Genomic DNA, 13756 nt, shown 5'->3' on the forward strand with positions numbered 1-13756 from the left:
GTAGTATTGCCATTATTATAGAAGTGTAATAATAAGGCACATGCAGATAAATACACAAATGTAGCAAACAATGGCTTGAGATAAAACATATACCATGAAAACAACAGTATAAAATGTGTTACAAGTAAAGTCAAAGTGAACAAGTCATACGGATTTAATGTGAACCCACAAACTATGACCCACCTCGTATCCTGGACAGAATGTCCTTTTATATTCTGGGAGATTTAGTAGACAAAGATTTACTGACTCCTTATTTAAATTACCTGTAATGGAGTCACAGGGGCGGAGAAGAGTCACTGGTCTCTCTACTTCTGGCTTGATTGATATCCACAGGTCAACTTTTGGAGGGCAGCTGCTTAAGATAAGCCTATGGTGATGTACAGCATTAGTCCTTTGGCCACAGAAATTTTCTATAGTAGCACGGTAGATTGGATGCTGTGGGAAAATACTGTGATACAATTTCGGTGCTGCTGTTTCTGAGGGGAAGCAAGGACTCTCATGTATTATATATCCCTTAGGCAGACGGCACACAAGGCATTTTGAACCGGTTTTTTTAAACAGTCTGTTAAAAAACGCATGCATTTCACCCGTTTTAATTAAGATAATTGGTAAAACTGGCATCACCCTATGGTGCACCACCTCTGCACTGTGGTTGGTCTGTGAAATTCAGCTACCACAGGATTGCAATCTTATGGAAATGAGGCCAGTGACACACATGGCATTCTTGTTGCATTTTTTTCATAGCAGTTTTGCAGCCTTGAAAAACACATCATATTTGCATAAAGGCTTTTTCATTGGGTTTAGGTTAAAGTGTCTTCTTAATTTGGCGTCTTCTCCCCAGCATTTTTTTTCTCTGCGTTTTTAAAAGCGGTGGCGTTTTTAATAACGCATGGGTTTGTGCTCTGCATTTTGCAACGCATACGATTATATGCACAAACAGTAGGGAGAAGATCAATGACTTTTAACAAATTCCAAGAGACAGAGGTGCGTGCAATTAAAGAGAACCTGTCAGGCAAATTAACCCCCTAAACTAAATATATTTTCATAAACTACCATTAGAAAGCATTGCCTCTATCCCTTTACATGCCTATAAACTTAAGCAATGAGATCCTAAAGTTGTATGCAAATGACCTGAGTCCAATGAGTCATTATCATATTCAAGCTGTCCAGCTTAGTCATGAGTGGGAGGCACAGCCACACCCCCAGTGCTTGATTGACAACCTGTATAATGATGTGATGGCTTTTCCATGTGCTTCCTGGTGCTGGTGGCCCCTGCAGCCTGTGTGTGTGTATATGAAATACTACTATACACATTACTGACAGTCTGCATAATGATGTGAGGTATAATGGTGTAATGGCTCCTCCATGTGCTTCCTGGTGCTTGTGCACCCTGCAGCCTGTGTGTGTATAAGAGAGATGCAACAGCTCCAGATGTTATAGCAGAACATGTCAGGTACTTGTGTAGCTGATGGCTGTGCCTCTCACATGTGTATTAGGAGGGAGAACATGTCACCAGGTAAAGCACAGACACTAGCAATGCTTTACTATACATTACACACAGACATGAGGGGAGGGGTAACAGTGGTGACATCACTGCCTCTGACCATGTGACCAGGCTCATTTACATAATAAAGAAAAGATGATTTTATAATGATTAATGTATGAATTGACTAGATAAAGGCTGTGATGGGATCCTTGTGAGCTGCTCCAATAGGTAGAGGTGACAGAAATAGTGACAGAGATGACAGCTGTCCTCTAATGCACATCAAGCATTGTATTTGTAAAAATGGAAACGCAATCGAGAACCCATGTGTTTTCAGTGCGTTCGAAATTGCAGCAGAAACATGACAAAAACGCCACGTGTGTCATTGGCCTTAAGGTGGTGTCACACATTGCGTTCTTAGACCAATTTTAAATGGACCGAAAACGTAGTAGTGGGTTATAAAACGCAACCAAAAAGCAACGTGTGACAGCACTGCCTAAGGATATTTTGAGGTGGCAATATTGTGGTTAGGATTTTTTATGAATATAGACTTCATGCTCAATGTTGTATATCGATTGTGTATATTTATTGTTTTTGTGACTAGCTTACATGCTGATGTACTTCTGTGGGCAAACGGCTATTTTTCACAGTGCTGTGAGGGAGATATTAACGCATGTGTTTTGTTAATGTAATCATTAACTAATGTAACTAGGCAAATCACCTCTCCTTAGCTGTTGAAATGCGTTTCAAAATGCAATGTAAACATGAAAATCATGGGGGACATATAAAGTTAAAAAAAAAAAACCACACACATCACAATTAACGCACATCAAGCCGGTGTTTTGCGTTAATTTAATGCAAAACAGTGGCGGCTTGTTCCCGATCGCAGGCGTTTCCATAGAAATGCTGATGCCATCGGGCCGCAGCCCGCCCCGGTAGGCGTGGCTTCGTCTGCGTTTGTGTTTTCAAACGCAGAAAAAGCAATGCGCGTGGCACCGGCCTTAGGGGTGCGTTTTGAAACTGTTTTTGGTCCATTTTTAATGCATGCATTTTTTAACGTAATGCGTAAAAACGGACCAAAAACGAATTCAAAACACCATGTGTGTTAGAGCCCTGTGGGGGCTGATGTCTCACCAGAACCAACAGCTCTGATTAACCCCTGCACATCTGGCAATCATATAAAAACCCGGTCTATAGAGCCGGCAGCAGAGCAGGCTCATGCATTCCTGGGATAGTTCTACTTCAGCGCGGGAGCTGGAGAAATAGCTGTAGACTTCCCCCTGCACCAGCTGACATACTGGTGTGTGCCCCCTCTGGAAGGATATGCTCTTCTTTTAGGCTGGTGGCACACGTGGCATTTTGAATCAGTTTTTGGGCCGTTTTTTAAGCAGTCCGTTAAAAAAATGCATGCGTTAAAAAACAGCATGTGTTTTTGACCGGTTTTACCAATTATTTTAATTAAAACGGGTTTTTTAAAAAATGCATGCAGTTTTTTAATGGACTGCTTAAAAACGGTCCAAAAACAGGTTTAAAATGCCCCATGTGCCGCCGGACTTAGCTTCTTGTGCCTTGGTTTTTCAAAAAAAAAAAAAAAAGTTTTAATGGAGCCTGGAGCCCCACACGCTCGTTTGCATACTTTAAAATCCTTTTTTTCTTAGAAACAAGGTCATAAGAATTTGAAAGAACTGTGGATCCTGCCAGAGAGGGCACACACCAGTATGTTAGTGTGCTTGGTTCACAATCCTTCATCCTGGTAGGATTGCAAAGTAGCAGATGTCCTTTAAGGCCGCGGTCACACGCTAGCATCGCGTTCATAACAGGGGTCGGGCCTCAGCCCGATTGCATATGTGTTTCCAGAGAAACGCATATGCGATTGGGTTATCGATCACATGCTTCTCCCAGGAAACGCATATGTGATTGGGCCGAGTCCCGCCCCCTGTGCGTTGGCATGCAACGCTAGCAGAACGTGTGACCGCGGCCTGAAAGAAACAATGTAAATGCCACACGTGAACACAGCTTTGCGCTTCATGCACATGACCACGTGGGAAAACAGGCCATAAGCAGGGGAAAGTGTGTGGCCTGGTGGAGGTGAGAGGTGAGCGGCCGGTGGGCTCCATGGAAGCTGTGAGCTAGGAAGGAATCCCTTCTCCCCACTAACAGCAGCCCTGAACTGTAGTCATAGAAGAAACACCGACCACACAGACATTTTTTCTCTGGGGGATTATGTATTAGTTCAGGATGTCATCAGTTTTTCTTCCTGCCTCCTATAAACTAGTACTCGCCCTGTGCTGCTGCCATATCTCCTCATAACAACCGCACATGTTCTTTGCTCCTGTTTGTTGACTTGTGGGGACCTCTAGTGGTAGAATGCTAGTACATGTATAAGCTATAGAAATGATTTTTAGTAGTAGTAATAGAGCTCCTGGACTGATTTATATCATTAACCAGTAATAACATTACATTTTCAGCCGCAGTGCTATGGCGGCCCTGAAGTACGCAGGCTTGGATGATACTGACAGCGAGGATGAGCTGCCACCGGGCTGGGAGGAGAGAAGCACCAAGGATGGATGGGTTTACTATGCCAAGTAAGAGAAGTCACAGTCTACATGAATGGTTATCTATGCAGAACCTGTATGTCTGACATTGCTGAATTATAATTTTCTCATCTACACGGTTAATCTATTTTGACTGTTTTCCTCTACCTACACAAAAATCCCAAAACTTTGAAAATTTGAGATAAGAAATAAATATGCATTATTTATGTGGCTCCCTTATTATTTAAATGGGCCCTACACCTTTAAACTAAAGTTGCACCGATAACAGAATTTTGAGTGCGATGTGATACCCATAAAAGTATTGCATACTTGATGCCGATAGGATACTTTCAAGAAAAGAAAAAAATATTATCTGAATGTTTAGGGTGCGGTCACATGGGGCATTTACATTGCGTTTAGAAATGCAATGCTAAAGTCAGTCTTATCGCATTTGCATTTCCATTGAAACACAAGCGATCAGTACCGGTCACCAGTGATTTGCCAGGAGAAGCTTTAGTGCTTTATGACAGTGTAGTACCGTATATACTCGAGTATGAGCCGAGACCCCTAATTTTACCACCAAAAACTGGGAAAACCTATTGACTCAAGTATAAGCCAAGGGTGGGAAATGCATTGGTCACAGCCTCCCAGTATATAGTCAGACAGCCCCCAGTAGTATACAGACAGCCTGCCCCATGTAGTATACAGCCAGCCTAGCCTGCCCCCAGTAGTATACAGCCAGCCCAGCCTGCCCCCAGTAGTATACAGCCAGCCCAGCCTGCCCCCAGTAGTATACAGCCAGCCCAGCCTGCCCCCAGTAGTATACAGCCAGCCCAGCCTGCCCCCAGTAGTATACAGCCAGCCCAGCCTGCCCCCAGTAGTATACAGCCAGCCCAGCCTGCCCCCAGTAGTATACAGCCAGCCCAGCCTGCCCCCAGTAGTATACAGCCAGCCCAGCCTGCCCCCAGTAGTATACAGCCAGCCCAGCCTGCCCCCAGTAGTATACAGCCAGCCCAGCCTGCCCCCAGTAGTATACAGCCAGCCCAGCCTGCCCCCAGTAGTATACAGCCAGCCCAGCCTGCCCCCAGTAGTATACAGCCAGCCCAGCCTGCCCCCAGTAGTATACAGCCAGCCCAGCCTGCCCCCAGTAGTATACAGCCAGCCCAGCCTGCCCCCAGTAGTATACAGCCAGCCCAGCCTGCCCCCAGTAGTATACAGCCAGCCCAGCCTGCCCCCAGTAGTATACAGCCAGCCCAGCCTGCCTCCAGTAGTATACAGCCAGCCCAGCCTGCCCCCAGTAGTATACAGCCAGCCCAGCCTGCCCCCAGTAGTATACAGCCAGCCCCCAGTAGTATACAGACAGCCTGCCCCATGTAGTATACAGCCAGCCCAGGCTGCCCCCAGTAGTATACAGCCAGCCCCCAGTAGTATACAGACAGCCTGCCCCCAGTAGTATACAGCCAGCCTGCCCCCAGTAGTATACAGCCAGCCCAGCCTGCCCCCAGTAGTATACAGCCAGCCCAGCCTGCCCCCAGTAGTATACAGCCAGCCCAGCCTGCCCCCAGTAGTATACAGCCAGCCCAGCCTGCCCCCAGTAGTATACAGCCAGCCCAGCCTGCCCCCAGTAGTTTACAGCCAGCCCACCCTTATAATAAAAAAAAGATGTATACATGATATATACATGAGTATATATGTATTATAAAGGTTGTCCTGGTAATGTTAATATAAAATAGTATACAAAATAGTATAATTTAGGGCTCATGTAAACGGGTGCTTTTAATGTCCGCGTGGTATCCTTTTTTTTTTTTCTGTTCCCTATGGGTCTGTTCATGTCCATTTTTTTCAATGATGTGCAGAAATTGTGCAGAGATAATAATTGCAGCATGCATTATTTTGTCTCACGTCTGTACCACGTACATCCATAGAAGTCAATGGATCTGTAAAAAAATGGACGGCACATGCATGATATCTGTATGCAGAGTGTTTATTTCTTCAAATGTTGTAAGGCAACCAACTGGGTGGGGCGAGAGGTAGATTAGAAACCCATCAGCTTTTTTTGGATATGTGAAAAGAAACAGATGGCGTATGGAAGTGAAAATAACGGATACAATGTGGTCTGAACACAGACATCACATCCACAATTTTTGCAGATGAGCAACAGACACGACCGTCTGAATAAACCCTTAGTTTTTTGCCTTTTATTTTAACTGTTTTATATGCTTAAAATATTATCTCTATAATAAGCATAATAATATCCTTAAAGGAAACCTACCACTTGTAGTGGCAGGTTTCCGATGAAAATACCGGGCACCAGCTCAGGGTGAGCTGGTGCCGGAGCTTATTTTAGTTAGTGTTTTAAACCGCGGTATCGCGGTTTAAAACACTTTTTAAACGTTATAGCCGGCGCAGGCAGGTACGCGCTCGGCGCTTACCGTGCACGCGGCTCTCATTCACTTCCTATGTAGCCGCGTGCACGGTAAGCGCCGAGCGCGTACCTGCCTGCGCCGGCTACAACGTTTAAAAAGTGTTTTAAACCGCGATACCGCGGTTTAAAACACTAACTAAAATAAGCTCCGGCACCAGCTCACCCTGAGCTGGTGCCCGGTATTTTCATCGGAAACCTGCCACTACAAGTGGTAGGTTTCCTTTAATAATAATATCAATAATAATAATAATCATAATCTCTGAGAAGATCCCTCTCCATATACAAGTGTGTGGAGCCTGTGTCACAGTGTAGTTACATAACCCCCCCCCCCCCTCCCCCCCATTGATATCCACTAGGCCAGTGATGGCGAACCTTTTAGTGACTAAGTGCCCAAACTACAACCAAGACCCACTTATTTATCGCAAAGTGCCAACATAGAAATTTAATTTGTGATTTATACTCCCTGCTCTGTCACAGCTTTTATTCATATCAGCACCCTGAGGACACCAATAAAGCAGAAATTAGAAGAAATTTGGATGTTCATTGTAGATTCCCTCTAGGGTCCAATAAACAGGAAGAATTGTCAGGGCCCTAGCAGGAGCTACAATGATAATCCAGATCTGTCCACGCCTTCCCACTCTTCCTGTAGTCGCAGGTAGTGCTGTCACTTTAAAATAGCTCTGTGCACAGCAAGTCCTGGGCTGTCTGGGACTGCAGGAAGATACATGGAGTCCTGGCTGGTGATGGCCTGGGTGCCCATAGAAAGGGCTCCGAGTGCCACCTCTGGCACCCGTGCCATAGGTTCGCCACCACTGCACTAGGCTATGGGCTTAGTGGTTAGAGGCTCTGTCTCTCTCTGGCAGGTGGAGTGTGGATTCAAATCCCGAACTGGGCAAAAAAATTATTTATATTTTTGGTTTAAAACCACAGCGGGGAGTTTATAATTCCACCAGTCTTGCAGCTTGTGGCAGTGGAGGAATGTTGGGTTGTGTTGTTTCTTAGCTTTGGGATTGCCGTAGGTTGAAGACCGCTTGTCTTTACTATAATAATTTTGGCTCAATGTTCACATGTTGCATACTCTGGTATTACATCACATCCATGGGCACAATGCTGTGGCACACACGTGATCTGTTGCTACTATGATAATAACAATTTGTCTTTTGTTTAATAGCCACTTGGATGAGAAAACCCAGTGGGAGCACCCAAAAACTGGCAAGCGAAAGAGAATTGCGGGAGGTTGGTAAAGAGTTCATTTTCTTCTTTCAATAATTGGTAAAATAAATCCAGGTGATTTCTTGAAAGAGCTCATCCTGGCATTTAACTTTGGGTTTAGCATTTTATCCATAAGGTGCGGTCACACGAGACATCTACATTGCTTTTTGAAAAAATGAACAGCTCTGCAGTGGAGAATTGCATTCCGTTAACATTTAGTTGACATTGTGTTTACAAAATGCAATGTTTATTCAATGTTAATGTCATGTTAATGCAATTTGGCACAGCTGTTAAATTGCGTTTCAAAATGCAATGTAAATGCCACGTGTGACTGCATCCATAGTGTCATATCTTAATTTACCTGTAATTCATGTTCAGATGACAGTATAAACATTAGGGTACATTTTACATGCCTTGTATTGCAGATTGTAGCAATGAAAAAGTTACATTTCCTGGTGCACTGCCAGGAATTCGGCATTCATTCTTATGTGCCAGTCTTAGTAGGTTGTTGGTGTCTTGTCTATAGCTTTATTAGACAGTATGGCTCAGTAATAGACATATCTTCATCTCCTGCAGATCTCCCTTATGGCTGGGAGCAAGAAACTGATGAAAATGGGCAGACCTATTTTGTTGAGTAAGTATGCATTATTTATGTTCTATTATTTTCTTGTAAATATATGGTACAAATAAATAGTTCAGCCCTAAAGAGAGGAATAATAGCTTAGTTCACTTTTTACATTTTTTTTTTTTATCAAGTCATTTTTTTTAAAGGGAACCTACCACCACAATTCTACCTATAAAGGTAGATCGGGTGGTAGGTGGATGAATGGGACGTGAGGATAGCCCTTTTTTGGGCTAATCCTCACGTCCCGGCTATCTTTTAGAAAACTTTAATCCTGGGATATGTAAAAATTTTTAAGCGGCTACTGGGGTGTGGAGTAGCCAGACATGAGGGTACAAGTCGCGACTACTCCACGCCCCAGTAGCCACTTTTCTCCGCCAGTTTTCTAAAAGATAGCCGGGACGTGAGGATTAGCCCAAAAAAGGGCTATCCTCACGTCCCATTCATCCACCTACCACCTGATCTACCTTTATAGGTAGAATCGTGGTGGTAGGTTCCCTTTAAAGATTTTATATTCTAAAACCAAAACAAACCACAAAGTGACCCCCCCCCCCCCAGACTAGTTTAACCTTTTAGGCTGTGGTCACATGCTCCCAGGGGCCGAAAACTGGGAGCAGCAAGGGGTGGGTAAACTAGAACTGGTGGCAGGAGGGGGGACCAAAACTGGGGACAGGAGGGGGGGGGTGAAAACTGTGGGAGGGAGGGGGGACTAGAACTGAGGGCAGCAGTGGGGGATTAGAACTGGGGGCAGAAGGGAGGAACTAGAACTGGGGGTAGGAGGGGGGCCAAAACTGTGGGCAGGAGGGGGGGGGGACAAAACTGGGGCAGGAGGGGAGGGGCACTAGAACCGGGTGGCATGAGTGGTGAACTAGAACTGGGGGCAGGAGGGGGAACTAGAACTGTGGGCAGGATGGAGGGGCTAGAACTGGGAGCAGCAAGGGGTTGGCTTAACTAGAACTGGTGGCAGGAGGGGGGACCAAAACTGGGGGCAGAAGGGGGAACTAGAACTGGGGGTAGGAGGGGGGATTAGAACTGAGGGCATCAGTGGGGGATTAGAACTGTGGGCAGGAGGGGGGAGAAAAACTGGGGGCAGGGGGGGGGGGTGAAAACTGGGGAAGAAGGGGGAACTAGAACTGGGGGTAGGAGGGGGGACTACAACTGAGGGCAGCAGTGGGGGATTAGAACTGGGGGCAGGAGGGAGGGAGAACTAGAACTAGGGGGCAGTATTATAGTAGTTATATTCTTGTACATAGTGGGCAGTATTATAGTAGTTATATTCTTGCACATAGGGGACAGTATTATAGTAGTTATATTCCTGTACATAGGAGGCAGTATTATAGTAGTTATTTTCCTGTACATAGGGGGCAGTATTATAGTAGTTATATTCCTGTACGTAGGGGGCAGTATTATAGTAGTTATATTCTTGTACATAGGGGGCAGTATTATAGTAGTTATTTTCTTGTACATTGGGGGCAGTATTATAGTCGTTATATTCTTGTACATAGGAGGCAGTATTATAGTAGTTATTTTCCTGTACATAGGGGGCAGTATTATAGTAGTTATATTCCTGTACGTAGGGGGCAGTATTATAGTAGTTATATTTTTGTACATAGGGGGCAGTATTATAGTAGTTATTTTCTTGTACATTGGGGGCAGTATTATAGTCGTTATATTCTTGTACATGGTTTGGGGTCACCGCAACACGAGGAACTTATTGCGCGGTCACATCATTAGAAAGGTTGAGAACGACTGCTCTAGTATAAAAGTATTGTTTGGCACAAAATTACAAAAAGTAGTGGAACACACTAGACTCCCTAGAATGTCCAGAATCAGCAGCATATAAAAAAAGAAAGCGAGCCACTAGGAATGATTTTCTTTAAAAAATTTTTTGATTTTATATATTTCTTTTTCATAAATTGGTTACAAAAAGTACAAACATGTCAAAAAGGATTTTCTTTTTTATCAATCATTTCTGAGGTATTACCTCTAAGTCCTTTATCACATATAGTTTGGGTTGCAAGCAATTCCCATTTTTAGAGTTTCACTGTACCGTGGCCTTGTAGAGACTTCTCACAGGTGGGTTTCAGCAGAGGAGTAGATCTTCTCGTCAGTCACTTCTTAGCAGAGAAAAACACTCGCATGATTTTCTTTTTGACATGTTTGTACTTTTTGTAACCAATTTATGAAAAAGAAATATATAAAATCAAAAATTTTTAAAGAAAATCATTCCTAGTGGCTCGCTTTCTTTTTTATAAACGACTGCTCTAGGACATTTTATAACAGCTGCATGTCCACATGGGCACATTTTCTAAATAAAATGAAAGGCAGCTTCTGGATACCATACCTATAAGGCATTACAGCTAGATTTGTGTTTCTTTCTTTCAGTCACTTGAACAAGAGGACCACATACCTTGACCCCAGACTTGCCTTTACTGTTGAAGATCAACCAGCTAAGACCAATACAAGACAGAAATATGATGGGAACACCACAGCTATGGATATTCTTCAGGGCTGTGACCTGACTGGCAAGGTGGTTGTTGTCACAGGAGCAAACACTGGGATTGGTAAGATCAAAGGAAGGGAATTTATTACTAAATGCCTAACTTAAATACATATGGAGGGACCATTGCTCAAAGTAATAGTTGCTTAGAATGTTATGGCTCAGCTAGAAAACACATTACCAGCTTCTTTAATCTGTAACATTGCGGCTTCACAAATTTCTTTATGGTCATTTATGAAAACGTACCAACTGGATCTGCCTCCACATAGTAAAATGTCACTTTGGTATTGAAAAAAAATGACTTTCATTAACATACATAAGGCTAAGGCTGCATGCTTCCTGAAAAAGTTATGTGACAACAAATAAGGCTGATGTTGCACTCGTCATACATGGACATACTCTGAAAGAGAACTTGTCTTTTCTCCAATTATAGCAAAGTAAGTATGACCATGCATACATGACATGATAGTGTGGTTTGTCCACACCTCTTGTCAACAAATCTTATAAGAAACGAGATGTAAAACAATCTTCCCCTTTCATATGTATTATACTTGGATCACAAACATAAGTCTGCATGCAATAGGCTCAACTTCATCTAAGATCCATGAGTCTACATTGTACACATATTTACTTTCTTTGGGTTATTTAATTAACTTTTCTGGATATTTTCATACACAAAGGTGAACTTGAGCCTCTCAGCTAAGTTAAGCTACTACTTTGTGAATCTACTGAAGCCCAGTCTGCATGGGGTTAGGTGTGATACCACACACAACCTATGGACAGCTTCAGCACATTTTGTGATGAGAAGAAGCCACTCGTAATGAGAAAGCTGGATGACACCCCTATTAAACAGTTTTAATAGATCAGGTGTCAGTGGGGGTCTGACACCCTGCACACTGCATTTAAGCAGTTTGGAAACACGTTTGGACAATTGATGCAGTTTCCTCACTGGAGCTCTATGCAGCTTAGCCACATAATCTTGTATGAAAGAAAGTCATATCACAGGCCTACAAAGCAGGGCAGAGATAGTGACTTTTCCAAACATCTGATCCATGGGGATCCAGCTTTCCGTGTGTTTGACTTGATAAGTGTAGGTGTATCCCGGAGAACCATTTTTAAAGGGAGCTTGTCAGGAGAAATGAACCTCAATTGACTGAATAGACTGCCTACCATATGATGTCAAGCAGCTTAAATAGCTTTCAGATAAGCTTTCTTTTATGGCCCAGAGTGGTGGCATCATCCAGAAATCAACCTTGAAGTGAGATGTAAATTGTTTTTTTTTTTTTTTAAGTCATTGAAGTGAAATATTTTCCACTAAAGTCAAGCTCTCCTTTCTTCGGAATGCCCCCTATGCTGTAATTGACGTTTCGGCATCCGGGGACATCAGTTGTGAAGTCTGGTGAATGATGGCTGTCACAGCACAGAAGGTTTATGAGCTTATCCTCAGTACTCAACTCTCCGCCTCATTGACTTTATACGGCCAATTTACATCTTGCTTCAAAGTGGATCTTCTGGATGATACCACCACACTGTAAAATAAACATGATTTGTTGCTCTGTAAGGTATTAGTCTGCTTGATTACAAACTGGAAGTGCATTATTAAGTCAATTTCTACTGATTGGATCCCTTTATTACTGTAGCACTTCTCCATATAAGCTTCAAATCTAGGAAATTGAACTCAAGCATTTGGGATCCACCTCTCCTTTCTAAAATATCTTGCACTGTTGGTTGGTGCTGATGAGCCTTCGGATAGGACAGCACTTTGATAAATCCCTCCATAGTTTTGAAGTCTTGCGGTAAGCGGGGCACATAGGAATATATGTTCTTGTAAAGTCGAGGTTAGGGCCCTTATTGGATTTGTGTGTATTAAGCTATGTAATGTTAACATTTTTGGAGAGTTGACTGACACCTGACGAACAGAATTACTCTCCTCACAGAGAGTTCAGAAAGAATAATATTTGCTATAGATTTCTGCCCTGAATACAGAGTGATGTCTTTCACTGTAAGATTCAGGTGGTGAAATCTGACTATGCTCAAATATTGACCAGTATGCCAAGCCACCGGAGTCCCTGTTAATCACTGCCAAAGAACCACTTAATACTGCTCCTCTATGCCGCTCTCTGACATGTCTGCTGCTTCCTAAAAAGCTTTCGACTCTTGGCACCTGGATGGTATCATCCCTGCCAGACTAAAATCCAGAGATAAGTTATGTAGGGGGATCTTTTAGAGCTGCAGAATTTTCATTATAATTGAGGTATAGAGATATGTGCTTACAGTCTGGCTTATAAAGCTCACACAATGGAACTCTACTCTGATTCCCATGTCTCCACTGTGGGAAAATAAGTGGCATGTCACTTGTTATAGACAAAACATGACAATGAGGATTCCTATTGTGGATTCGCAGCAGCAACAGCCGTTCAAACTGCTTATCCAAAGCACATCCCACTTATTTCAGCCACATGTTGTCATGTGAGTATCCATAATTGGCGATCATGTTTGTAGCATTTTCTTATGCTTAGGGATGTGCCTCACAAATCCCATATTTTTGAATGCCTTTGAAGGCATGTCTCTGACTGCACTTCAGACCCATTTATTTCATTGGAGCTGAACTGCAACACAAGGCACATCCTGTCAGCAGATGGGCTCTGGCTTCTGCAATGCTGCAACCTTGTTTTCTGAATTCTAAATTTTCTCGACACCCCAACGCTATAAACATCCTAATTGCACGTACCCCATGCAGATAGTATGTGTATATACACTCAGAACTGTGTGTGTAACTGTATGGATGTTGGAGAGCTGTGTGTGTAAATGTATGGATGTAGCAGTGCTGTGTGTGTAACTGTATGGATGATGCATAGCTGTGTGTGTAACTGTTTGGATGATGCAGAGCTGTGTGTAACTGTATGGATGATGCAGAGCTGTGTGTGTAACTGTTTGGATGATGCAGAGCTGTGTGTAAATGTATGGATGATGCAGAGCT

At 43.3% G+C, this 13756-nt stretch overlaps 2 protein-coding genes across 19 annotated transcripts in view; one reads left to right on the plus strand and one right to left on the minus strand.

Moving 5' to 3' along the window:
* LOC140070711 (uncharacterized) overlaps positions 1-598 on the minus strand; it is a 99143-nt gene extending 98545 nt beyond the window's left edge. Inside the window, exon 1 of one of the 4 annotated variants that reach the window (XM_072117524.1) lies at positions 184-598. In XM_072117524.1, coding sequence (XP_071973625.1) covers positions 184-582 — 399 coding nt within the window. In that variant the 5' untranslated portion in view covers positions 583-598. The remainder of the gene's footprint in view (positions 1-183) is intronic. The other 3 variants (XM_072117518.1, XM_072117517.1, XM_072117520.1) reach the window with 3 other exon arrangements.
* WWOX (WW domain containing oxidoreductase) overlaps positions 1-13756 on the plus strand; it is a 799245-nt gene that overhangs the window by 424 nt on the left and 785065 nt on the right. For 5 of the 15 annotated variants that reach the window (XM_072117506.1, XM_072117507.1, XM_072117508.1 and 2 more), the window contains exons 1-5: positions 274-372; positions 3952-4068; positions 7614-7678; positions 8231-8288; positions 10662-10840. In XM_072117506.1, the coding sequence (XP_071973607.1) occupies positions 3962-4068; positions 7614-7678; positions 8231-8288; positions 10662-10840 (409 nt within the window). In that variant the 5' untranslated portion in view covers positions 274-372; positions 3952-3961. Of the gene's footprint in view, positions 1-270; positions 373-1225; positions 1342-1431; positions 1454-3951; positions 4069-7613; positions 7679-8230; positions 8289-10661; positions 10841-13756 lie in introns of those variants that run through there. The other 10 variants (XM_072117504.1, XM_072117510.1, XM_072117513.1 and 7 more) reach the window with 7 other exon arrangements.

This window comes from Engystomops pustulosus, chromosome 7 (assembly GCF_040894005.1).
Source record: "Engystomops pustulosus chromosome 7, aEngPut4.maternal, whole genome shotgun sequence".
In the NCBI taxonomy this organism is placed as follows: Eukaryota; Metazoa; Chordata; class Amphibia; order Anura; family Leptodactylidae; genus Engystomops; species Engystomops pustulosus.